Here is a 24,375-nt window from a genome sequence, read left to right on the forward strand (position 1 = left end):
TTCAAAGACCAATGATATTCAGCTCCGAATGAACAAAATGACTTTGCCAGTCATGATGTTCGGTTTGAGTTTTCTGTCTGCCAATCCTCCACTTCCAATATCCTGTAAAAAAAATTTGGAAAAGTCATCACTGTCAGTCCAGGATAGAAATTCTGAACAGACAATTCTAGTTTCTCTGGGACATTTTTTCCTCTCTTGTTCCCCAAAATCTGTAAATCCCTGTCCCACACACTCTCCCTCCTCCCTGGGCTGAAATCCAAACCCATCTCACCATTTCTTTCCTCCACTCCCAGTTTTCTCCCTCCCTCTCCTCTGTCTGGATTCAGTTCGAAGTTTAACAACACCAGGTGAAAGTCCAACAGGTTTATTTGGTAGCAAAAGCCGCTTTTGCTACCAAATAAACCTGTTGGACTTTAACCTGGTGTTGTTAAACTTCTTACTGTGTTTACCCCAGTCCAACGCCGGCATCTCCACATCATAGAACATAGAACATAGAACATTACAGCGCAGAACAGGCCCTTCGGCCCACGATGTTGCACCGACCAGTTTAAAAAAAACTGTGACCCTCCAACCTAAACCAATTTCTTTTCGTCCATGAACCTATCTACGGATCTCTTAAACGCCCCCAAACTAGGCGCATTTACTACTGATGCTGGCAGGGCATTCCAATCCCTCACCACCCTCTGGGTAAAGAACCTACCCCTGACATCGGTTCTATAACTACCCCCCCTCAATTTAAAGCCATGCCCCCTCGTGCTGGATTTCTCCATCAGAGGAAAAAGGCTATCACTATCCACCCTATCTAAACCTCTAATCATCTTATATGTTTCAATAAGATCCCCTCTTAGCCGCCGCCTTTCCAGCGAAAACAATCCCAAATCCCTCAGCCTCTCCTCATAGGATCTCCCCTCCATACCAGGCAACATCCTGGTAAACCTCCTCTGCACCCTCTCCAAAGCCTCCACATCCTTCCTGTAATGTGGGGACCAGAACTGCACACAGTACTCCAAGTGCGGCCGCACCAGAGTTGTGTACAGTTGCAACATAACGCTACGACTCCTAAATTCAATCCCCCTACCAATAAACGCCAAGACACCATATGCCTTCTTAACAACCTTATCTACTTGATTCCCAACTTTCAGGGATCTATGCACACATACACCTAGATCCCTCTGCTCCTCCACACTATTCAAAGTCCTCCCGTTAGCCCTAACCTCAACACATCTGTTATTCCTACCAAAGTGAATTACCTCACACTTCTCCGCATTAAACTCCATCCGCCACCTCTCGGCCCAACTTTGCAACCTGTCTAAGTCTTCCTGCAAACTACGACACCCTTCCTCACTGTCTACCACACCACCGACTTTGGTGTCATCAGCAAATTTGCTAATCCACCCAACTATACCCTCATCCAGATCATTAATAAATATTACAAACAGCAGTGGCCCCAAAACAGATCCCTGAGGTACACCACTTGTAACCGCACTCCATGATGAATATTTACTATCAACCACCACCCTCTGTTTCCTATCCGCTAGCCAATTCCTGATCCAATTTCCTAGATCACCCCCAATCCCATACATCTGCATTTTCTGCAGAAGCCTACCATGGTGAACCTTATCAAACGCCTTACTAAAATCCATATATACCACGTCCACTGCCTTGCCCCCATCCACCTCCTTGGTCACATCATGGATTCAGTTCTCCAGCTCCTGTCTGCAGACTGACAATAAAACCAATGGGTCTTATTGGGGGTGTTGGGGCCTCCAGCGGGTGTTTGTGAATCCTCCCCGCCCACCTCCCAGGGTTTCCTTCCTTCCCAGAGATCAGAGTCCTCATTGATTTGAGGCCAAAGTGTAACCTCTTATTTATTGTCCCCCTCCCCCATCCTCTGATGTGAACCATCCTCCAGTGGCTGAGCCAGGATGGGGCCGTTAACCTGGGCCTGTTCCCGGGAGGGAGGGAGGGAAGGAGAAGCCCCGCAGCTGCAAACCAGGGAGCTGACAATGATTCTGAAGGGTTTGCGGATCCACAAAGTGTTTCCAAATCCTCCCAGCCACCGCCTAACGCTGACTCCGCTTCTCCGGGACAAACAAGCGCCAAGGCCAGCAATGACACTGCGCATGCTCCACATCACAATGCCCGGGCACTGATTGACGGCAGCTCCGGACCAATAGGAAGAGGGGGCGGTGCTGGAGGACCGAGCGGGAGCGGCTGGTCCTCCAACCAATCGGAGTGAATGAGGGGCGGGACCTGAAGCATGCGCAGTGCGGGTAATGGCGACGGACAGACGGTTTTAACTTGGAAGCGAGATCAATACGAGGTAGGGGGCGGCGTGCGGGGAATGATAAATGTGGCGGGTGGGTGGAGAGACTTTGTAAACATGTTGTTCAAACCCAAACCCCGGAAATGAACTTCCCGGTCCCCCCCTTTGTACCAAATGGAGCGGCAGCTTGTAGTGTTGGACCCGGGCTGACTGCCGCCATTGAGGCTGCATGTGGGAGGCCGGCAGGGATTGTGATCGGAGAGTGAAGCCCTGACGTCACAATGGAATGGGTGAGGGTGTGACATCACAATGGAATGGGTGGGAGTGTGACGTCACAATGGAATGGGTGAGGGTGTGACGTCACAATGGAATGGGTGAGTGTGTGACATCACAATGGAATGGGTGAGGGTTCCAGATGAGCTGAGACTGGGCTGGAGTCGGGCGATGGCACTGACATGTGGCCCGGTGGCACAGTGGTTAGTGCAGCTGCCTAACAGCGCCAGGGACCCGGGTTCAATTCCAGCCTCGGGTCGCTGTGAGGAGTTTGCACATTCTCCCTGTGTCTGTGTGGGTTTTCTCCAGGTGCTCCGGTTTCCCCCCACAGTCCAAAGATGTGCAGGTTAGACGGATTGGCCATGATAAACTAACCCTTGGCATCAGCAGGATTGCATTCTGTAACTTGATTTTAGAACATATGGAATACATAGACATAGAACAGTACAGCACAGAACAGGCCCTTCGGCCCACGAGGTTGTGCCGAGCTTTATCTGAAACCAAGATCAAGCTATCCCACTCCCTATCATCCTGGTGTGCTCCATGTGCCTACCCAATAATCGCTTAAATGTTCCTAAAGTGTCTGACTCCACTATCACTGCAGGCAGTCCATTCCACACCCCAACCACTCTCTGCGTAAAGAACCTACCTCTGATATCCTTCCTATATCTCCCACCACGAACCCTATAGTTATGCCCCCTTGTAATAGCTCCATCCACCCGAGGAAATAGTCTTTGAACGTTCACTCTATCTATCCCCTTCATCATTTTATAAACCTCTATTAAGTCTCCCCTCAGCCTCCTCCACTCCAGAGAGAACAGCCCCACCTCCCTCAACCTTTCCTCATAAGACCTACCCTCCAAACCAGGCAGCATCCTGGTAAATCTCCTCTGCACTCTTTCCAGCACTTCCACATCCTTCTTATAGTGAGCTGACCAGAACTGCACACAATGTTCCAAATGTGGTCTCACCAAGGTCCTGTACAGTTGCAGCATAACCCCACGGCTCTTAAACTCCAACCCCCTGTTAATAAAAGCTAAGATGTGGAGATGCCGGCGTTGGACTGGGGTAAACACAGTAAGAAGTTTAACAACACCAGGTTAAAGTCCAACAGGTTTATTTGGTAGCAAAAGCCACACAAGCTTTCGAGGCTCTGAGCCCCTTCTTCAGGTGAGTGGGAATTCTGTTCACAAACAGAACTTATAAGACACAGACTCAATTTACATGAATAATGGTTGGAATGCGAATACTTACAACTAATCCAGTCTTTAAGAAACAAAACAATGGGAGTGGGGAGAGCATCAAGACAGGCTAAAAAGATGTGTATTGTCTCCAGACAAGACAGCCAGTGAAACTCTGCAGGTCCACGCAACTGTGGGAGTTACAAATAGTGTGACATAAATTCTGATTCTAGGATCGCATGATAAAGACTCAGGAGGAAAAAAGCAGAAATATTTATGTGAAATAGTGTGACATAAACCCAATATCCCGGTTGAGGCCGTCCTTGTGTGTGCGGAACCTGGCTATCAGTTTCTGCTCCGCGACTCTGCGCTGTCGTGTGTCGCGAAGGCCGCCTTGGAGAACGCTTACCCGAATATCAGAGGCCGAATGCCCGTGACCGCTGAAGTGCTCCCCAACAGGAAGAGAACAGTCTTGCCTGGTGATTGTCGAGCGGTGTTCATTCATCCGTTGTCGCAGCGTCTGCATAGTTTCCCCAATGTACCATGCCTCGGGACATCCTTTCTTGCAGCGTATCAGGTAGACAACGTTAGCCGAGTTGCAAGAGTATGTACCGTGTACCTGGTGGATGGTGTTCTCACGTGAGATGATGGCATCTGTGTCGATGATCCGGCACGTCTTGCAGAGGTTGCTGTGGCAGGGTTGTGTGGTGTCTTGGTCACTGTTCTCCTGAAGGCTGGGTAGTTTGCTGCGGACAATGGTCTGTTTGAGGTTGTGCGGTTGTTTGAAGGCAAGAAGTGGGGGTGTGGGGATGGCCTTGGCGAGATGTTCGTCTTCATCAATGACATGTTGAAGGCTCCGGATATTTCACATAAATATTTCTGCTTTTTTCCTCCTGAGTCTTTATCATGCGATCCTAGAATCAGAATTTATGTCACACTATTTGTAACTCCCACAGTTGCGTGGACCTGCAGAGTTTCACTGGCTGTCTTGTCTGGAGACAATACACATCTTTTTAGCCTGTCTTGATGCTCTCCCCACTCCCATTGTTTTGTTTCTTAAAGACTGGATTAGTTGTAAGTATTCGCATTCCAACCATTATTCATGTAAATTGAGTCTGTGTCTTATAAGTTCTGTTTGTGAACAGAATTCCCACTCACCTGAAGAAGGGGCTCAGAGCCTCGAAAGCTTGTGTGGCTTTTGCTACCAAATAAACCTGTTGGACTTTAACCTGGTGTTGTTAAACTTCTTACTGAATAAAAGCTAACACACTATAGGCCTTCTTCACAGCTCTATCCACTTGAGTGGCAACCTTTAGAGATCTGTGGATATGGACCCCAAGATCTCTCAGTTCCTCCACAGTCTTCAGAACCCTACCTTTGACCCTGTAATCCACATTTAAATTAGTCCTACTGAAATTAATCACCTCACATTTATCATGGAATGGGTGAGGGTGTGACGTCACAATGGAATGGGTGAGAGTGTGACGTCACAATGGAATGGGTGAGGGTGTGACGTCACAATGGAATGGGTGAGAGTGTGACGTCACAATGGAATGGGTGAGGGTGTGACGTCATAATGGAATGGGTGAGAGTGTGACGTCACAATGGAATGGGTGAGTGTGTGAAATCACAATGGAATGGGTGAGGGTTACAGATGAGCTGAGACTGGGCTGGAGTCGGGCGATGGCACTGACATGTGGCCCGGTGGCACAGTGGTTAGTGCAGCTGCCTAACAGCGCCAGGGACCCGGGTTCAATTCCAGCCTTGGGTCGCTGTGCAGAGTTTCTACATTCTCCCCGTGTCTGTGTGGGTTTCCTCCGGGTGTTCCGGTTTCCTTCCACAGTCCAAAGATATGCCGGTTTGACGGATTGGCCATGATAAATTGCCACTTGGTATCAGGGGGATTAACAGGTAAATATGTGGATAAGGCCTGAATGGGATTGTTGTCGGTGCAGGCTCGATGGGCTGAATGGCGTCCTTCTACACTGTATTTTATTATTCATTATTATAAATTAATTACTTCTTTGAATGAAGGTGGTCTTGATGGTGATGTGGACGTGGCTGGAAGCTCATCTTGGGGTGAACTATTTCACCCTGGTTGTTAACAGCCTGGTTCAGCCTCAGACAGTTGCCAGGAGGAGAGATAAAGTTGTTGGCGAGGGACTGGAGTTTGTAGTGGGGACTGAACATAATGGGTTCAGTCTTCCCAGTATTTATATGAAATAAATTTCTGTTCTTTCAGTACTGGATGTCAGACAAGTCGGATGGTGTGTGGGTTGGAGAGGAACTTGGAGCTGATGCTGTTCACAGGGTTTGGAAATTCTGTCAAAGTTCCTGTTGAGTTGTTGATGTATAAAATCTCTCTCTTCACATCCGGCCTCCTACTTCCCTCTGTTTCCACTCAGAGTGTGGAGATGCCGGCGTTGAACTGGGGTAAGCACGGAAAGAAGTCTCACAATACCAGGTTAAAGTCCAACAGGTTTATTTGGTAGCACAAGCCTTTCGGAGCGCTGCTCCTTCATCAGGTGAGTGGGAGTTCTGTTCACAAACAGGGCATATAAAGACACAAACTCAATTTACAAGATAATGGTTGGAATGCTAGTCTTTACAGGGAATCAAATCTTAAAGGTACAGACAATGTGAGTGGAGAGAGGGTTAAGCACAGGTTAAAGAGATGTGTATTGTCTCCAGCCAGGACAGTTTGTGAGATTTTGCAAGCCCAGGCAAGTCGTGGGGGTTACAGATGGTGTGACATGAACCCAAGATCCCGGTTTAGGCCGTCCTCATGTGTGATTGACAGATCCATGCTCACTGCTTCCTGCCCTGGACGCAGAGTGCTGAAACTTTCCATGCAGGCTGCCAGACAGATAAATGTCGACATTAGTGGAGTAAAAATGTGTGGAATATACACACTGAATTCACTTCATTCCCTTCAGTTGCTGCAAGTCCCCAATTTCCCCCAGAATGAGAAAAGAAATGGAAAGGGGGAAACATTGATTTCCTCCCAGATGTTGTCCAGAGGAGGAAGTTTCACTCTGAAGCTCATTGGACAACTTCCGCATTGTGACGTCACAATGGAGCCCTGCCTGAATCAGCCAATAGGAATCACTCTGCTCCGTGTTGATGTCTCCGCCTTCCAGTGCGCAGGCCCGGGCGCGCGGACCCGGGAGCCCCGCCTCGTGTGCAGGGGAGAACCCACCCTCTGATCTTCATGCTGAGGTGTTGACCAATGGGAAGAGTTGGAGGACCGGAAGGACTCCGGTCTTCCAGCCAATCAGAGCGCGGGCTTTGTGTGAATGAAGATTGATCTTCAGACAGACTCAAACTTCCCCCTGTCTCCAACATCTGTGAGTGGGAAAGATTGGATTGTCCAGCCAGTCCACCATATTGGCCGTTCGCTTTGCGTGTTGGCCAGTATGGTGTGCTCCAGGCAGGGGGCGGGCAGAGGATAAGGAGTTCAAGGCGGGCTTAATGCGCGCCTTGCGGTGAGCTTTTGGAAATGTGGCCGCTGGGAGGAACGCCTTGGTCGGCGTGAAGTTTCTGTTTCAAGTGCTTGGGTTCGTGACTTGTGCAAGAACTTTTTGTTTCGGCTGGGGCTTGTTGAATGCTGCTCTCGCTGGGATTCCTGTGCCTTGAAAGGCGTGGCCCAGGTAGATGCAATCTCGGAAGACCCAAGCCAGGGAGGAGCCATTTGGGAACTATGGTTTCGGAAGGTTCAGCCGCGGAAGGTGTGACCCCAGACGGTGCAGCCCCAGTGGGTGTGATTTTGGAAGTTCTGGCCCGGAGTGGTGGACTTTGGAGGACTGTAGTTGAGCGTTGTCGACTTCGGACGGTGGAATGTTGATGGGCGAAGCTCTGGAAGGCGATGCCTCCGAAATGTTTCACAATTGTATGGTTGTTCATGGATTGTTTGTTATTGTAATATGTGGTTTTCCTGTTATGATAGTTGGTGGTTTGTTCTGGCCCCCGTCTATTTTCTTGCGTTATTTGTGGCCTGGGGGGCATCCCCCCCTGGATAAAGTCACCCCCGGGGGGTGTGACATCCACTTGGGGAAAGTTCTGGGTGGTGAAGCCCCGGACATAGTAACACCAGAGGGATTTTTATTCTCCGGGAGAAAAATTGGGAAGGCAGGCCCGAACTGAGTACCCTGGAGAGACTCTCCCACCGCCCCGGCTGAAATTCCGGAAGGGATTCCGGATTGAGTAGGCGGGGTGGTTTCCCCCATTTCCCCCCTCCGGCTGAACATCCGTAAGGTGTAACCCCCGGATATGAGTACCACTGGAGGGTTGCATCCCCCGGCAGGTGGACAAACCCAGGGGACGGTGCCCTTATGCTTCAGTGTTTATTTTTTGTTGTGTATAGTTGTAGTGTTGTGTTAATGTTTGTAGATTTGTAGATTATGATTTGTAAATGGAGGTGTATTTTGAGGGCAATGCCCTGGAAAACTGTAATTGACGATGAACCCTTCCGAAATGGAAGGTAGTAACTGATAAATGGATGGCGTTAGCCATTGGTAATGTATTTTTTCACATTTGTTCTTTGTGTATTTGTAATTGTTTTGTATTAACGTATTTGTAATAAACAAAAAGAAACCAACCAGACCTTCCCCCATTGTCTGAATGCGGAAACCAGACAATGAGCTTGTTCACCCGGAAAGCTGCTGTTCTCTCTCTGAATGAAGATTGAGTACAGACAGACTCAAACTTCCTTCTGTCTCCCACATCTGTGAGTAAAACACTTTCTTTTATCCCCCTATCCATTTCTTTTCTCATTCTGGGGGAAATTGGGGACTTGCAGCAACTGAAGGGAAAGAAAGTGAATCCAGGGAGGCTGCAGACTCTGGAAAGGTTGGCCCAGGTCTCTTTCTTTCTGACTTAAAGACATTGACATCCTTTGCTCCCTCAGCTTGACACATTGATTTGTCTGGCTAAAAGGATGGTCCCTTTCCTAATGTTCACAATTAAAGGGCTGGTTTTCCCAGGAGATGCCTGACATTTAAGAGAACAATAAATTAATACAGGACAGAGATATGCCTAGTGTTGTTATATTGTAGATTTGGTATATTATTTATGGTTCTGTAACAAAGTACATTTATTATTATTTCTCATCTTGTAATGTAGCACTGAAGCTATGTTATATATTTCCACTCATCGAGTCATTACAGCGCAGAAGGAGTCCATTCAGTAACTCGAATCCATGCCGACTCTTTGTCGAACAATCCAGTCAGTCCCATTCCCCTTCTATATTCCCTTTTCCCTGCAAGTTTATTTCCTTCATGTGCCCATCTAATTTCTGAAATATATTAAAGGGGACAGTAAACTAATATCGGACAGAGACATGTCTGATGTTGGGTTTTTTTAATTCATCCTTGGGACACGGACATTGCAGGCTGGGCCAGCATTTATTGCCCATCCCTAATTGCCCTTGAACTGAATGGCTCGCTGGCCCATTTCGGAGGATGGTTGAGAGTCAACCACATTGCTGTGGCTCTGGAGTCACATGTAGGCCAGACTGGGTAAGGACGGCAGATTTCCTTCCCTTAAATTCAAATTCCACCATCTGCCATGGCAGGATTCGAACCTGAGTCCCCAGAGCATTAGCTAAGTTTCTGGATTAATAGTCTAGCGATAATACCACAAGGCTATCAGCTCCCCTGTTGTTATATGGTACAGATTAGATATATTATTTATAGCTCTGTAATAAAATACACTTATTATATCTGGCTGTGTAATTTTGGACTGCAGCTATATTTTATATTTCCAACAATCTCTTCCCTCAGAGAATTGTTAGTATCTAGATTTCTCTTCCATAGGGACCAGTGGAGGGATTGAATATATTCAAGCATGAGTTAGACAGTTTTCGAATGATAAGGGAGTCAATAATTATTGGGAACAGGCTGGAAAATGGAGAGAAAGCTCAGATGAGGAAGGATTTCTTCACTCAAGGACGTGGTGATGTTTTGGATTCTCTACCCCAGAGGACTACAGAGCCTCAGTCATCAAGAATTTTCAAGAGAGGGATTGATTGGTTTCTAGATAGTGAAGATATCGATGGATATGGGGGAAAGTGTGGGGAAAATAATGCAGAGGTAGATCAACCAATAATCTCAATGAATGGTTGAGCAGACTCGATGGGCCGAATGCTGACTGCAGCTCCTATTTGTTCTGATTTCTGTGCTGGACAGGAAGCAGTGAGCATGGATCTGTCAATCAGCCTCAATCAGCACCTTCAGGAGAATTGGGAGGGTGAATATTAGATACAGCAGAGTGAGAATGGAGGGAGAGTGTGTGGGATGGAGAATCACAGCTTTTGGGGAATGAGAGAGAAAAGAATGTTCATTAGAATCACAGAATTGCTGCATCTTATCAACCGTCCCTGAGCTTTCACAATGAATCCCACTTCTGAGGACACCCTTATCTCTGACTTGTCCGTACTGCTGGCAGTCTCACAAAGCAGCTGCCTGTGTGCTGATATGGGAGGCCCTGCTCGGCAAGTTTAATGCTCCATGACTGTGTCTTTAATGAATGCTCCATAAACTAGAAATGTAGATTTGAATTTCGATCGTATTCTGAATTGCGATTTTTTTTCTAAATTGACTTACAGGATATTAGACAAGGAGAAATCAGACAGAAATCTCCAACATCACATCGAGATCTGACAGAGTGACTCGATTTCTTGGGACCTGAATATCATTGGCCTTTGAATCTAACAGGAGAAATGTTTGTTTGGCCTCTTGGCTTCAAAAGATTGTAAACATTGCTGTGACGAGAAATGCACTGAGATACACACACCCGAGTGAGAGTGTTCCAGTGCACTGAGTGTGGAAAGAGCTTTAACCAGTTACACAGCCTGAAAATGCATCACAGCATTCTCAGCAGGGAGAGACTGTACCCGTGTTCTGTGTGAGATTTAACTGATTGTTTAACCTGGAGAGTCACAAGGACACCCGCACCATGGAGAAACCGTGGAAATGTGGGGACTGTGGGAAGAGATTCGGGTTCCCATCTGAGCTGGAAATTCATCACCGCAGTCACACTGGGGAGAGACCATTCACCTGCTCTGTGTGTGGGAAGGGATTCACTCATTTATCCAGCCTGCAGAAACACAATCTCACTCACACCAATGAGAGACCATTTAAATGCTGTGACTGTGGGAGTGGTTTTAAAAGCTCTCAGTATCTGATGTCCCACCAGCGCATTCACACTGAGGAGAGACCGTTCAGCTGCTCTCACTGCTCAAAGAAATTTAGAACTTCATGCAACCTGCAGATTCACCAGCGAATTCACACCAGGGAGAGACCGTTCACCTGCTCTGTGTGTGGGAAGGGATTCACTCATTCATCCAGCCTGCTGAGTCACAATCTCACTCACACCAATGAGAGACCCTTTAAATGCTCTGACTGTGGGATCAGATTCAAACGTTCTCAGGTACTTAGGGTCCACCAGCGCACTCACACTGAGGAGAGACCGTTCAGCTGCTCTCACTGCACAAAGAGATTTAGAACTTCATGCAACCTGCAGATACACCAGCGAGTTCACACTGGGGAAAGGCCGTTCACCTGCTCTGTGTGTGGGAAGAGATTCACTCAGTTATCCAGCCTGCTGAAACACAAAGTCACTCACACCAATGAGAGACCCTTTAAATGCTCTGACTGTGGGAGCGGATTCAAAAGCTCTCAGGGACTGGTGTCCCACCAGCGCATTCACACTGAGGAGAGACCATTCAGCTGCTCTCACTGCACAAAGAGGTTTAAAACGTCATCCAACCTGCAGGAACACCAGCGAGTTCACACTGGGGAGAGACCATTCCCTTGCTCTGTGTGTGGGAAGGGATTCACTCAGTCATCCAGCTTGCTGAGACACAAAGCCACTCACTCCAAGGAGAGCCCCTTTAAATGCTCTGCCTGAGAGGCCGGCTTCAGAAGCTCTCAGGAACTGATGATCCCCGAGCACATTCACACCGGGGAGAGGCCATTCAGCTGCTCTCACTGTTCAAGGAGGTTTAGAATATCATCAACACTGCTGAAACACCAGTGAGTTCACACCGGGGAGAAACCATTCACCTGCTCGGTGTGTGTGAAAGGATTTACTCAGTTATCCAGCCTGCCCAGACACAACATCATCACACCCAGGAGAGACCCTTTAAATGTGGGCGTGGCTTCAAAAGCTCTTGGGAACTCATGTCCCACCAGTGAGTTCACACCAGGCAGAGGCTGGTCACCTGCTCTGACTGGGAAGGGATTCACTCAGTCAGCAAACTTGGTGAAACACCAGTGAGTTCACAAGTGATGACAGTTCTGGGATTATTCTTGTGAATCTTTCTTGCCCCTTCTCCAGTGCCTCTATTTCCTTTTTCTAAATGGAGATCACTAATAGAACACCACAAGTCACTGACTTCCAGTCAGAAAAACACCCTCCACCACTACTCTCTGACTTCTAAGGGCAAGTCAATTCTGAATCCAAGCGGCCAAGTCACCATGAATCCCATGCATCTTAATCTTCTGGATGAGCCGACCATGAGGGACCTTGTCGAAAGCCTCACTAAAATCCATGTTCACAACATCCACTACTCTACCTTCATCGATCACCTTCGTCACCTCCTCGATAAAATCAATCCAGTTAGTAAGATGTTGACGGTGCTCCCACTGCAGTCCTGTGATGAAAATATAGACTGGTTGGTGAAATGTAGATAACAGGTAGAATTGATATCTAATGAGGACTTTATACTTTAGAATTGAATACAGGGCTCATTGTTACTAACGGGGAAAGAAGGGTTAAAACCCTGACCCAGAATCCTTTTCACACACACGTGGACATCTCTGAATCTGACGCACACCAAATGGAACGTTACACAAGGGGCTGGAATTCACTGGAATTTCTTCACAACCTTTCAATAGAAATGTCCTGGTACCGACTGTGACAAAGGACACAACAGACAGCAAGAACCAGGAGGAACCTTTAACCCAGAGAATGTTAATAACCTTGTTCAGGACACCGGTGCCAGGCACAGGAGGATCCCAGGAAAAACGGAACATTAAATTTCTGTCTGTTTCACAATTCTAAATGACTGATTCTTTAACAAAGGAATGTTTAAAAACAGCATTGTGATATTCCAAGGTCAACTGTGTCTGGGAAAGGGGCACACTGATGTGTTTTTATTTTAAACAGGAGGATCCATTGAAAAGCAGCTCTGGACGATACGAGCACCTCCTGACCTACTTTCAATTCATTTCAAATCACCCATCACTTTCCGTGGAATGTTCTTTATTCTTTCCTGGGATGTGGACACTGCTGGCAAAGCCCCAGCACACGTTGCTCAGCTCCTAATTGCCCTTGAATGGAGTGACTTGCTCGGCCATTTCAGAGGGACAGTTAAGATTCACCCACATCGCTGTGTGGGTCTGGATTCACATGTAGGCCAGACCGGGTAAGGATGGCAGATTTCCCTCCCTAATAGGGAGCATTAATAGGGTGAACCGGATGGGTTTTTACAACAATCGATGATAGTTTCATGGTCACCATTTCTGAGACTATATAATTCCAGATTGATTCACTGAATTCAAATCCCACCAGCTGCCTGTCCCCAGATCCTTTGCTGGGTCTCTGCATTACTCGACCAGTGACATTCCCACTATCCCACCACCTCCCCCTGAATGGAATATTCCACACAACCCCTTAGTTAAACAGGAAGGAGAAAAGAGAAAGGCTTTGACCTTTGGATGACCTCATCACGAACTACAGAAACCTTAAAGCTGACCATTCTGTAAAAAATTTAAAACTTAATTTTTATAAAACACAGAGTAAGAAACAGGTGAAAAGTAACGATGGACGTTGTGACTGACATCAGAAACATTGATTGACCGGATAAACACTCACTACATCACAGAGCGATCCTCAACCATTAAAGAATTGACCCACAATAAGGAATGAGAGAGCCTTATAAAAAGGGGCAGGAGTTTACACAGAGAGGTGACACCCACAGCTGCTCAGGATGATGGAATTCAGTTCAGGAACGGGATAAAGTGAGAAGCTTTTGTGATTCAAGGCAGAAGTATTGAACAATCTGGAATCAGTGCTTCTCGAGTTTGCTGACTGGCCGAACACTTCAATTAATCTCATCATAAAAACCCCCAGTGTAAATAACATGGATTTGACTGACAAATGTTGAAGTGTTGGTTTAGAGCCACAAGTTTCAACTTCCCATTTGAGCCTGGGGTACCTTTCTGTCTCTCTATTGCTCGTGTCAATGACAGCCAGGCGACGGAGCTGAGGGCAGCATTTAGCTGAGAATAGCGGGGCCTGCACCCCAGTTGGGAAACTGCCCTGGGCGTCGCACTAATACAGAGACAGGAAGGTACTGGAGAACTGACTGGGAAATGGGCCTCCAACCAATCAGGTCACCAGAGGAGGTGACCAGGGCTGATGGTGATGTGACCCCCGGGGTTCAGTGTCCCTGTGTCCAAAGCGGGGAGTCACGGGGACAGGGGACAGAGGAGCTGAAGAGAATCCAGTTGTGTCCAGAACATTGTGAACATCCCTTTACTCTGGTTGTCTTTGATCCTCAAGTCATTTTCTGTTTGTTTTAACCATGTTCTGTTTCATTAATAAACTTTTATCAGTAAAATTATTTGATTGTTCTGGAGTTTTCCTGATGAAATTGATGCACTTTAGGGAAAGTGGGTGAGAGGGGTTGGCAGGTTCTTTAACAGAAAGTGAGTCCCTCTAAGGTAATTGGCAAAGGAGCCAGAGGAGGAGATGAGATTTTATTTTTGACTCAGTGATGTTAGAAAATGGGGTTCAGGGAGTCAATTAACCCTTTCTCCCCTTTTCCCAAACTCTGAAATGATTCCCAGTGATAACCCTTATTGGTGACAGTGGTTAGATTTTATTCAGTATCAATAAGAGCGAGACAGGCTAATGTCTGAGCAGTCGTATCAAAGTGCAGCAGCATTACCATTACACTCTGGGTAGAAGCAGCATCTCCACGGAAATGCTCCCTGCTCTGCCCCAGATGCCATGGCACCAGTCAATGCAATATATAAAACCTCGACTAATCTCTGTGCTCGGGGAATCCCTTCTTATACTTTGTTACAGCACAAAGACTATGGAGACTGATTTAACCCAATCATTGCCCAGCTAACATTTGAACGGACCAATTACAAAACCTGTCATTGAACCATCTGTATCCGCCCATGCCATGTCAAACTCTCAAACAATTGTCTTCCCACGCTCTGTCCCTGGTACAGGGAGTCAGCATTCCCATGCCAAGCAGTGAAAACATGGTGGCCTTGGTACACAGGTGTCATCCAGGATTCAAGGCACTCTTGTTTTCTCTGTCCTCCGGGAGCTGTTTATCTCCCTGCTCCCACACAGCAAGTCATCTGTTCTCAGCTCTGCTAGATTTCTGCTGAAGTTTTGCCCATTTTACACCTTTCGGATCAATAAAACATTTGGTCAAAGACCCAAACCACAATTTCCCATCCTGTCACCTGTCAACCATCCTTACCCAGAGTGTAATCACAACAGGAATAAAAACAGGAGACGTGTAACAATCAAATTCAAAATCAATGCACAGCCAGTCATAGAATTTAATCTAATGTTCACTAATTAGCAAGAAAACCCGAAGGAGGGGGTCCCCCAGGATTCTTACAGTCCATACCTTGAGGGGGGAGAACTCTCTCTCTCTGACCCCTCACTCAATTTCACTCCGTTATTTTCCAGTTCTGTTCTGGCCCTGCCTGGGGTAACATCTACTCGATCTTTTCTTCTGAAGGAGCACCGTGAGTTCTAGGTTACGAGTACATAAGGACAGATGCTTCAAGCAACAGATCAAGCATGGATGCAAATGATTCTCCAGCTCTCCCTTTACCTGTATCCAACTTGTGAATAGTTCTTACTCAGTATTATTTCTCCCAAGTGGCTAATTGTCCTAATCTATAATATTATCCATTTTACTTTAATTTTCCTCATGTGCAGTGTGTTTAATTGGATCCTGATTGTTTTGAACTCAGTTTCTCTCTGGAGTGTGTGTCAATGCCTTGATGATGTCACAGTGTTGTCTCAATCCCCTGGCCACATTAACCATTTCATCTCCTGCTGTGTCTCAAGTAGCTGTGCGTGTTTGGGACCCGCTCTTCACTCCATCTCACCATGAATTTAGGCTTGCTATTTTTCACACGTAACAAATCACATCTGTACACTCACTCCGGTGTCCCAAAATCATGTCACACATTCTTAACTCTCAGAAGTGTTGATGAAAAGATCAATATGTCTGTCTTTCTTATCTCCTCCTGTTATAGTGCTGATATTTCATATCGTGGCTGGGCTTTCAAATGTGGATTTCTTTTTAACAGAGTTCATGGACAATGATGTTAAAAGTTCCAAGAGAAAATATCCACCTCTTCATCCCATCTCACGTTTTAGAGGTGTTGATGGAAAGGAGGTCATTGATATTGTTAAATATCATAAGAATAAAAAAACTACAAATTCAGACAATACTGAGATGTCAATCATTAAGCAGGTTATTGATTGTGGAGTAAAACCATTGACATATTTGCAACCGGTCTTTTCAAACTGGGCTATTTCCCTGTAAAATGAAAATAGACAAAGTTACTCTATGGTTTAAAGCTGGAGACAAACGTGATTATACTAATTACAGGAGAGTGTCCTCACTTTTCTCATTTTTCAGAGAAAAGGGAAGTCATTTGCTAAATGGTCTGATAATTCCATTGCTCAATGTAACTGACTGTGTAATAGTCAGACCAAGTCGGTCTATCTCACTATCACTGATGGAATTTGTGGAGAAAATGACGAATGCTGTGGACAAAAAGACAATTTACAATAGAGGTTTCTACTGATCTTACACAGATTTTGATACAATTGACCATGGAATATTACTTAAAACACTGGAAACAAGGGATTAGGGGAGTAGTGAATAAGTGGCTCAGACGTTATTTGGAAAATCTCAACAATTTGTAACAGTAGATGATGTGAATCAGATTTTGTGAATATTCTGTGTGGAGTCTCACAGGGATCTGTTTTGGGCCTTAAATTGTTTATTTTATATATTAATGACATTTGGAATGTATCAAAGTTATTACAATTAGTTTTGTTTGCAGATGATGCCAATATTTTTTATTCTGGGTGGGATCTTCAAGAGCTTATTGAAAGTGTTAGTGCTGAATTGGAGAAAATAAAAATATTGTTTGTCAAAAATGAATTGTGACTGACTTTGAGTGGAACGAAGTTTATGTTATTTGGTGAAGTAAATCCCTTGGTTAATATAATAAACAATGGCAACATTTACAAAAATAGAAGGGGTGTCAGACCCCTCTGATGAAGGGTCATCTAGACTCGAAACGTTGGCTCTATTCTCTCCCCACAGACAATGTCAACATTTATTTATTCAAGGGATGTGGGTGTTGCTGGGACAGCATTTATTGTCCATTCCTAATTGTCCTTGAACTGAGAGAGCAATTAAAGGCAGCCATGTTGCTGTGGATCTGGAGTTACATGTTGGTCAGACTAGATAAGGTTGGCAGATTTGCTTCCCTAAAGGATATCAGTAAACCAGATGGGCTTTTATGACAATCGACAATAATTTCTAATCATCATTAGACATTTAATCCCAGATTTTCATCTAATTTATATTTCACCAGTTGCCACAATAGGATTCGAACCTGGGTCCCCGGAGCATTACCCTGAGTCTCTGGGTCACTCGTGCTGTGACACTGCCACTACACCATCGCCTCCCCCATATGGAAATATAGTTCTGGGTGTTCTCCTAGACCATACCTTTTGTTGGAAACCACATATACAATATATATTAAAACAAAATAATCAAAGAGTATTGAAATTCTGAGTAAAACTAAATTTATATTGGATCTGCAGTCCTTGCATATTTTGTATTGTTCATTTGAGATGATTCTTCAGAGGTTTGGGGAAACGTTATAAAGCATGAATATTTGGGCGACATGGCGGCACTGTGGTTAGCAGTGCTGCCTCTCAGTGCCAGGGACCCGGGTTTGATTCCTGGCTTGGGTCACTGTGTGGAGTCTGCACGTTCTCCCTGCGTCTGTGTGGATTTCCTCCGGGTGCTCCGGTTTCCTCCCACTGTCCGAAAGACGTGCTGGTTAGGTGCATTGGCCATGCTAAATTCTCCCTCAGTGTAGCCAAAGAGGTGCCGGAGTGTGGTGACTGGGGGATTTCCATTAACTTCATTTCAGTGTTAATGTAAGTCTACTTGTGACACGAATAAATAAACATCAAACTTTAACTTTATTAATCCGATCGATATGTTACAGAAAAAAGCCAAATGAATAGTAATAAAGTGAATTTTCAAGAACTTAGCAACAAATTACTTATAAAATGTCCAGTTTTTAAAGTTTAGGAAGTCAGTTGAACTGAAAACTGCAATGATTTTGGATGAAGCAAAAAAGGAATCATTGCCTGAAAATTTGCAAAGAAACTGTTGACTTTAAGGGATGATGATCATGAATAGAACATAGAACATAGAAAGCCACAGCACAAACAGGCCCTTCGGCCCACAAGTTGCGCCGATCACATCCCCACCTCTAGGCCTATCTATAGCCCTCAATCCCATTAAATCCCATGTACTCATCCAGAAGTCTCTTAAAAGACCCCAACGAGTTTGCCTCCACCACCACCGACGTCAGCCGATTCCACTCACCCACCACCCTCTGAGTGAAAAACTTACCCCTGACATCTCCTCGGTACCTACCCCCCAGCACCTTAAACCTGTGTCCTCTCGTAGCAACCATTTCAGCCCTTGGAAATAGCCTCTGAGAGTCTACCCTATCCAGACCTCTCAACATCTTGTAAACCTCTATCAGGTCACCTCTCATCCTTCGTCTCTCCAGGGAGAAGAGACCAAGCTCCCTCAACCTATCCTCATAAGGCATGCCTCCCAATCCAGGCAACATCCTTGTAAATCTCCTCTGCACCCTTTCAATGGCTTCAACATCTTTCCTGTAATGAGGTGACCAGAACTGCGCGCAGTACTCCAAGTGGGGTCTAACCAGGGTCCTATAAAGCTGCAGCATTATCTCCCGACTCCTAAACTCAATCCCTCGATTAATGAAGGCCAGTACGCCGTACGCCTTCTTTACTGCATCCTCCACCTGCGAGGCCGATTTAAGAGTCCTATGGACCCGGACCCCAAGGTCCTTCTGATCCTCTACACTGCTAAGAATGGTACCCTTCATATTATACTGCTGCTTCATCCCATTGGATCTGCCAAAATGGATCACCACACACTTATCCGGGTTGAAGTCCATCTGCCACTTCTCCACCCAGTCTTGCATTCTATCTATGTCTCGCTGCAACTTCTGACATCCCTCCAAACTATCCACAACACCACCTACCTTGGTGTCGTCAGCAAACTTACCAACCCATCCCTCCACTTCCTCATCCAGGTCATTTATGAAAATGACAAACAGCAAGGGTCCCAGAACAGATCCCTGGGGCACTCCACTGGTCACTGACCTCCATGCAGAGAAAGACCCCTCCACAGCCACTCTCTGCCTTCTGCAGGCAAGCCAGTTCTGGATCCACAAGGCAACAGCCCCTTGGATCCCATGCCCTCTCACTTTCTCAAGAAGTCTTGCATGGGGGACCTTATCGAACGCCTTGCTGAAGTCCATATAGACCACATCCACCGCTCTTCCTTCGTCAATGTGTTTGGTCACATTTTCAAAGAACTCAACCAGGCTCGTAAGGCACGACCTGCCCTTGACAAAGCCGTGCTGACTACTTTTGATCATACTAAACTTCTCGAGATGATCATAAATCCTGTCTCTCAGGATCCTCTCCATCAACTTACCAACCACTGAGGTTAGACTCACCGGTCGGTAATTTCCCGGGCTGTCCCTGTTCCCTTTCTTGAATATAGGGACCACATCTGCAATCCTCCAATCCTCCGGAACCTCTCCCGTCTCCATCGACGATGCAAAGATCATCGCCAAAGGCTCCGCAATCTCCTCCCTCGCCTCCCACAGTAACCTGGGGTACATCCCATCCGGTCCCGGCGACTTACCAACCTTGATGCCATTCAATAGTTCCAACACATCCTCTTTCTTTATGTCCACATGCTCGATCCTTTCTGTCCACCGCAAACCAGCAGTACAACCACCCAGATCCCTTTCCACCGTGAATACCGAGGTAAAGTATTCATTAAGCAGCTCCGCCATTCCTAACGGTTCCGCACAAACTTTTCTCCCTTCACCTTTTAAGGGTCCTATGCCTTCACATCTCATCCTTTTACTCTTGACATATTTGTAGAAAGCCTTGGGATTCTCCTTAATCTTACCCGCCAAGGCCTTCTCATGACCCCTTCTCGCTCTCCTAATTTCCTTCTTAAGCTCCTTCCTACATCCCGTATACTCCTCTAAATCCTTAACACCTCCTAGCTCTCTGAACCTTCTGTACGCCTCTCTTTTCTTATTCACCAGGTTCATCACAACCTTCGTGCACCACGGTTCCCGTACCCTACCAACACCCCCCTGTCTCATCGGAACGTTGTCATGCAGAGCTCCAGACAAACATTCCTTGAAAATCCTCCACTTTCCTTCGGTACTTTTCCCCAAGAATGCCTCCTTCCAATTTACCCGTCTAATTTCCTCCCTGATGACACTGTATTTCCCTTTACTCCAGAGAAACACTTTCCTAGCCTGCCTGATCCTATCTCTTTCCAATGCTATCGTGAAGGAGATAGAATTATGATCGCTATCCCCAAGATGCTCACCCACCGAGAGATCCTCCACCTGTCCAGGTTCATTAGCCAGCACCAGATCAAGTACAGCCTCTCCTCTAGTAGGCTTATCCACATACTGTGTCAGGAAACTCTCCTGGACACACCTAACAAACTCCTCTCCATCCAAACCCCTAGCCCTAGGGATATTCCAATCTATGTTTGGGAAATTAAAATCTCCCATCATGACAACTCTGTTATTCCTACATCTCTCCAGGATCTGTTTCCCCATCTGCTCCTCAACATCTCTGTTACTATTGGGCGGCCTATAGAAAACACCCAGCAACGTTACCGACCCCTTCCTGTTCCTAACCTCCACCCACAGAGACTCCGTAGTCAATCCCTCCACGGCGTCCACCTTCTCTACAGCCGTGACACTATCCCTGATCAACAGTGCCACTCCCCCCTCTCTCTTGCCTCCCTCCCTGTCCCTCCTGAAACATCTAAAACCCGGCACCTGAAGCACCCAGTCCTGTCCCTGAGACATCCAAGTCTCCGTAATGGCCACCACATCACAATTCGAAGCAGCAATCCACGCTCTAAGCTCATCCACTTTATTCACTACACTCCTGGCATTAAAATAGACACATCTCAGACCTTCAGCCTGAGCACTTCCCTTCTCCATCACTCGTCTAACCTCCCTCTTACCCTGTTTACATTCCTTATCTATTTGCGAGCTAACCTCCTCGCTCTCAGTCCCCTCATTTCGATTCCCTCCCCCCAACCTTTCTAGTTTAAAGTCTCTCCAGTAGCCTTAGCCAACCTTCCCGCCAGGATATTGGTCCCCCTGGGATTCAAGTGCCACCCGTCTTTTTTAAACAGGTCACACCTGCCCCTAAAGAGGTCCCAATGATCCAAGTACCCAAATCCTTGTCCCTTGCTGAAATAGAAAAAAACAAGTTTAAAACATGTTATGTTTGTACAACTTTGAAGTCTGTGTATATTTCAGTTTGTGGATGAATCTTTGGAATGCTTTGGGTGAAGATTTGAAAATATGTGTAAATACAGTTTTAAAACAATGTATAAGCTTCAAATGTTAGTTTATATGACGTCATGGAATAAAATAATGGTATTATCTGTGAGTTTAATAGAGATACTATTTGAATAATCAGAACACAATAATGAGAAAATGATGTGACTGGGAACTGGAAATGATGAAGTATTTGATCTGTATTTGTGAAAAGGAGTTGAGATTTATAAGTTTGTACTTTTTCCTAGTCCTTTTTGATCAGGTGTTTATTTTATTTCTGGGCAGTGCAATATAGTATCTGAGTGCGGCACGGTGGCACAGTGGTTAGCACTGCTGCCTCACGGCACCAGGGACCCATGGTGAATTCCCGGCTTGGGTCACTGTCTGTGTGGAGCCTGCACGTTCTCCCCGTGTCTGCGTGGGTTTCCTCCGGGTGCTCCGGTTTCCTCCCATAGTCGGAAAGACATGCTGGTCAGGTGCGTTGGCCATGCTAAATTCTCCTTCAGTCTCCCCAAATAGGCGCTGAGTTGTGGCAACTCAGGGATTTTCACAGTAACTTCATTGCAATGTTAATGTAAGCCGGTTTGTGACACTAATAAATAAACATACTATTATAGTGTCATGTTCAAAATAAAGAAATCAGTTCAGTGTAACTTAGGTAAGGGGCCCATTAACTACTCCCACAAGAGACCTCGTACCTTTACCATTTCTTATCTCGACCCAAACCGATCCTTCATCCTGATCTTTCAGGCTAAGGTGGTAGCTCTGTACTGAACTAATGTCATCGTTAGTTAATGGGAGAGATCCTGTCACCTTTTCCTAGCTTCCTGCCATTCCATTATGTCAAATACCCTTCAATATTTAGATCCCAGCCTCCGTGACATTTCAACTAAGTCTCTGTAATGTCTATCAGGACACACACATTTATCTCTATCCGCCCTGACAATTCATCCTTTTTGTTACAAATGCTGTGTGCATTTTCAGAGATTCAATAATCTAATAGGGATTTAATGTGAAACCTCTTTACCAGCGAGTGGTGAGACTGTAGAACTCACTACCACAGTTGAGGTGAATAGCATGAATACATTGAAGGGGAAGCTAGATACATACATGAGGGAGAAAGGAATAGAAGGATATGCTGATGGGGGGAGATGAAGAACAGTGGGTGGAGGCTCATGTGGAGCATAAATACTGACACAGACCAATTGAGCCGACTGGCCCGGCCCTGTGCTGTAGACTCACTGGAACAGAGACAAATGTATTTATTTTACATCGACCTTTGGTGGTAGGAAAAACATTATTTATGATCCAGGATTAAATAAACATCCTTCACCAGTTTTTGTGGATCATTTCAGTGGAAATGTGCTCTCCCAGGCTCAAAGAGCATCAGCCCACTGGAAACAAAGTTGTGAGATCGGCCAGTCCAGCAGAAAGAAACCCTCCGACCCTCCCACTTCACCTACTGTCAGAATGAACGTGGTTCAGTCCTGGGTGTGATTAACAGCAGAATCCAATGCTTGTAATCGCTTATGAACTTGCTGGTGTCTCAGCAGGTGGGATGATCGTGTGAATCTGTTTCCACATTCATTGCAGGCAAACGGCCTCTCCCCAGTGTGAAGTCGCTGGTGCGTCAGCAGGTTAGATAATCGACTGAATCCCTTCTGACACACAAAGCAGTTAAATGGCCTCTCCCCCGTGTGAACTCGCTGGTGTGAAATCAGGTTGGATGAATCACTGAATCCCTTGCCGCACACTGAGCAGGTGAACGGCCTCTCCCCGGTGTGGACTCGCTGGTGTGTCTGCAGGCTGGATGCCTGGCTAAATCCCTTTCCACACAGTAAGCAGGTGAACGGCCTCTCCCCAGTGTGAGTTCGCTGGTGTGAAAACAGGTTGGACGAATCACTGAATCCTTTACCACACTCAAAACAGGTGAAGGAAGCCTCCCCAGTATGAAGTTGCTGGTGTCTCAGCAGGTTGGCGGAGTTACTGAATCCCTTCCCACACACAGAGCAGGGAAACGGCCTCTCTCCGGTGTGAACTCGCTGGTGTGAATACAGGTTGGATGACTGAGCAAATCCTTTACCACACATGGAGCAGATAAACGGCCTCTCCCCAGTGTGAACTCTCTGGTGTGTCTGCAGTGTGGATGAATCGCTGAATCCCTTCTCACACATGGGGCAAGTGAATGGCCTCTCTCCATTGTGAACTCGCTGGTGTATCAGCAAGTGCGATGACTGAGTGAATCCCTTCCCACACTGAGAGCAGGTGAATGGCCTCTCCCCGGTGTGAACTCGCTGGTGTGTTAGCAAGATCGATAACCGAGTGAATCCTTTCCCACAATTGGAGCAGGTGAACGGCCTCTCCCCGGTGTGAGTGCGTCGATGAATTTCCAGCACTGATGGGGAACGGAATGACTTTTCACAGTCCTCACATTTCCATGGTTTTTCCATGATCCGTGTGTCTTTCTGTCTCTCCTGCAGTTTTCACAATACGTGCACTGGAACACCGTCACTCGGGTTGCACGGGCCTTGATGCTTTTCTGTTCACACCAATGGTTCACCCAATTCAGTAAGAAGTTTAACAACATCAGGTTAAAGTCCAACAGGTTTATTTGGTAGCAAAAGCCACACAAGCTTGCGGAGCTCTAAGCCCCTTCTTCAGGTGAGTGGGAATTCTGTTCACAAACAGAGCATATAAAGACACAGACTCAATTTACATGAATAATGGTTGGAATGCGAATACTTACAACTAATCAAGTCTTTAAGAAACAAAATAATGTGAGTGGAGAGAGCATCAAGACAGGCTAAAAAGATGTGTATTGTCTCCAGACAAGACAGCCAGTGAAACTCTGCAGGTCCACGCAACTGTGGGGGTTACAAATAGTGTGACATGAACCCAATATCCCGGTTGAGGCCGT

The 24,375-nt window shown here is 46.2% G+C and overlaps 2 protein-coding genes across 5 annotated transcripts in view; one reads left to right on the forward strand and one right to left on the reverse strand.

Moving 5' to 3' along the window:
- LOC144483946 (uncharacterized) overlaps positions 1 to 23,703 on the reverse strand; it is an 89,282-nt gene extending 65,579 nt beyond the window's left edge. The window contains exons 1-2 of the mRNA XM_078202505.1: positions 23,399 to 23,703; positions 23,061 to 23,314 (exon numbers count right to left, since the gene is read on the reverse strand). Coding sequence (XP_078058631.1) covers positions 23,061 to 23,314; positions 23,399 to 23,632 — 488 coding nt within the window. The 5' untranslated portion in view covers positions 23,633 to 23,703. The remainder of the gene's footprint in view (positions 1 to 23,060; positions 23,315 to 23,398) is intronic.
- Positions 2,261 to 14,340, forward strand: LOC144483958 (uncharacterized). 4 transcript variants are annotated; one of them, XM_078202527.1, is made up of 3 exons: positions 2,261 to 2,323; positions 5,963 to 6,153; positions 10,325 to 14,340. In XM_078202527.1, the coding sequence occupies exon 3, from the start codon at positions 10,675 to 10,677 to the stop codon at positions 11,626 to 11,628; it is 954 nt and encodes a 317-aa protein (XP_078058653.1). In that variant the 5' UTR covers positions 2,261 to 2,323; positions 5,963 to 6,153; positions 10,325 to 10,674; the 3' UTR covers positions 11,629 to 14,340. The 4 variants fall into 4 exon arrangements, with proteins under 4 accessions (XP_078058653.1, XP_078058656.1, XP_078058655.1 ...); XM_078202530.1 differs by lacking the exon at positions 5,963 to 6,153; XM_078202529.1 differs by lacking the exons at positions 2,261 to 2,323; positions 5,963 to 6,153 and adding an exon at positions 2,436 to 2,556.
- Positions 23,704 to 24,375: the final 672 nt, after the last annotated feature.

This window comes from Mustelus asterias, unplaced genomic scaffold (genome assembly GCF_964213995.1).
Source record: "Mustelus asterias unplaced genomic scaffold, sMusAst1.hap1.1 HAP1_SCAFFOLD_85, whole genome shotgun sequence".
NCBI lineage: Eukaryota > Metazoa > Chordata > Chondrichthyes > Carcharhiniformes > Triakidae > Mustelus > Mustelus asterias.